Below are 967 nucleotides of genomic sequence, written 5' to 3'. Positions count from 1 at the left end.
CCCCAGCCGGTCTTGTCCCCTAGACTGTGGGGAACCTGCTCTACTGCCGCTTCATGAACCCGGCGGTGGTGGCCCCCGACGGCTTCGACGTCGTGGACATCTCGGCCGGGGTGACCCTGCATCCCGACCAGCGCCGCAGCCTGGGCTCCATCGCCAAAGTGCTGCAGCACGCAGCCGCCCGAAAAGCCTTCGACGGGGAGAACGCGCATCTCTGCGGGGTGAACCAGTACCTGGAGGACACCCACGCCAAGTTCAGGTGGGCACCGGGGTGGGAGGGCGGCTGTGAGCCGGCAGCAGAGTTCTTGGGGCTGACTGAAGAGGTCTTTGCAGGAGGTTCATCTCTGCTGCCTGCTGCGTCCCTGAGCCGGAAGAGAGGTTTAATGTGGACGAGTACTCGGAGATGGTGGCGGTGGCCAAGCCGGTCATCTACATCACGGTGGGGGAGCTCATCAACACGCACAAGGTAAGGGCCCAAAACTCCTCCACAACCCAGCAGGCTCCAGTTCTTCTGCTCCCACCTCCTGGGCTTTCCGCTGTGTCTCGTCACACATCCTGCCACCAGCACAGCTCCTCCTGGACTTTTTATTCCCTTTTTAAGCAAGCAAATAATCCAGATGCTGCAGCTTCTCTGCTGCTTGTCCTTCCCTGAACCTCAGAACCTTGCAGTCCCCTTACACAGTGCCAAGAGTCCTTCTGACTGGCCTCCACTCCCTGTTTCTTTGCCCCTTTGCCGCCAACTCTCCTCCCTTGCGCCATCCAGCTCCTCCTTGAGCACCAGGACTCCATCGCGCCGCACCACGGGGACCCCTTGCATGAGCTTCTGGAAGATCTCGACGAACTTCCCACGGTCCAGTCCCTTGTCGGTAGGTAGAGCTCTGAGGCTCACCACCCACCCCAGCAGGAGGAGGGTGGGGATAGAGATGCTTCTCTTGCACGAAGCTCTAGCTGGGGCTCGGGGGAAACCGGT

The 967-nt window shown here is 60.9% G+C and overlaps 1 protein-coding gene across 1 annotated transcript in view; it reads left to right on the top strand.

The window, feature by feature from the left end:
* LOC104273868 (ras GTPase-activating-like protein IQGAP3) overlaps positions 1-967 on the top strand; it is a gene marked incomplete at both ends in the record, with an annotated part of 6,742 nt that overhangs the window by 3,737 nt on the left and 2,038 nt on the right. Inside the window, 3 exons of the mRNA XM_009869325.1 lie at positions 24-256; positions 331-463; positions 761-867. Coding sequence (XP_009867627.1) covers positions 24-256; positions 331-463; positions 761-867 — 473 coding nt within the window. The remainder of the gene's footprint in view (positions 1-23; positions 257-330; positions 464-760; positions 868-967) is intronic.

The sequence above is a fragment of the Apaloderma vittatum genome, unplaced genomic scaffold (assembly GCF_000703405.1).
Source record: "Apaloderma vittatum isolate BGI_N311 unplaced genomic scaffold, ASM70340v1 scaffold27915, whole genome shotgun sequence".
In the NCBI taxonomy this organism is placed as follows: Eukaryota; Metazoa; Chordata; class Aves; order Trogoniformes; family Trogonidae; genus Apaloderma; species Apaloderma vittatum.
This window is presented reverse-complemented; position numbering and strand designations above follow the sequence as displayed.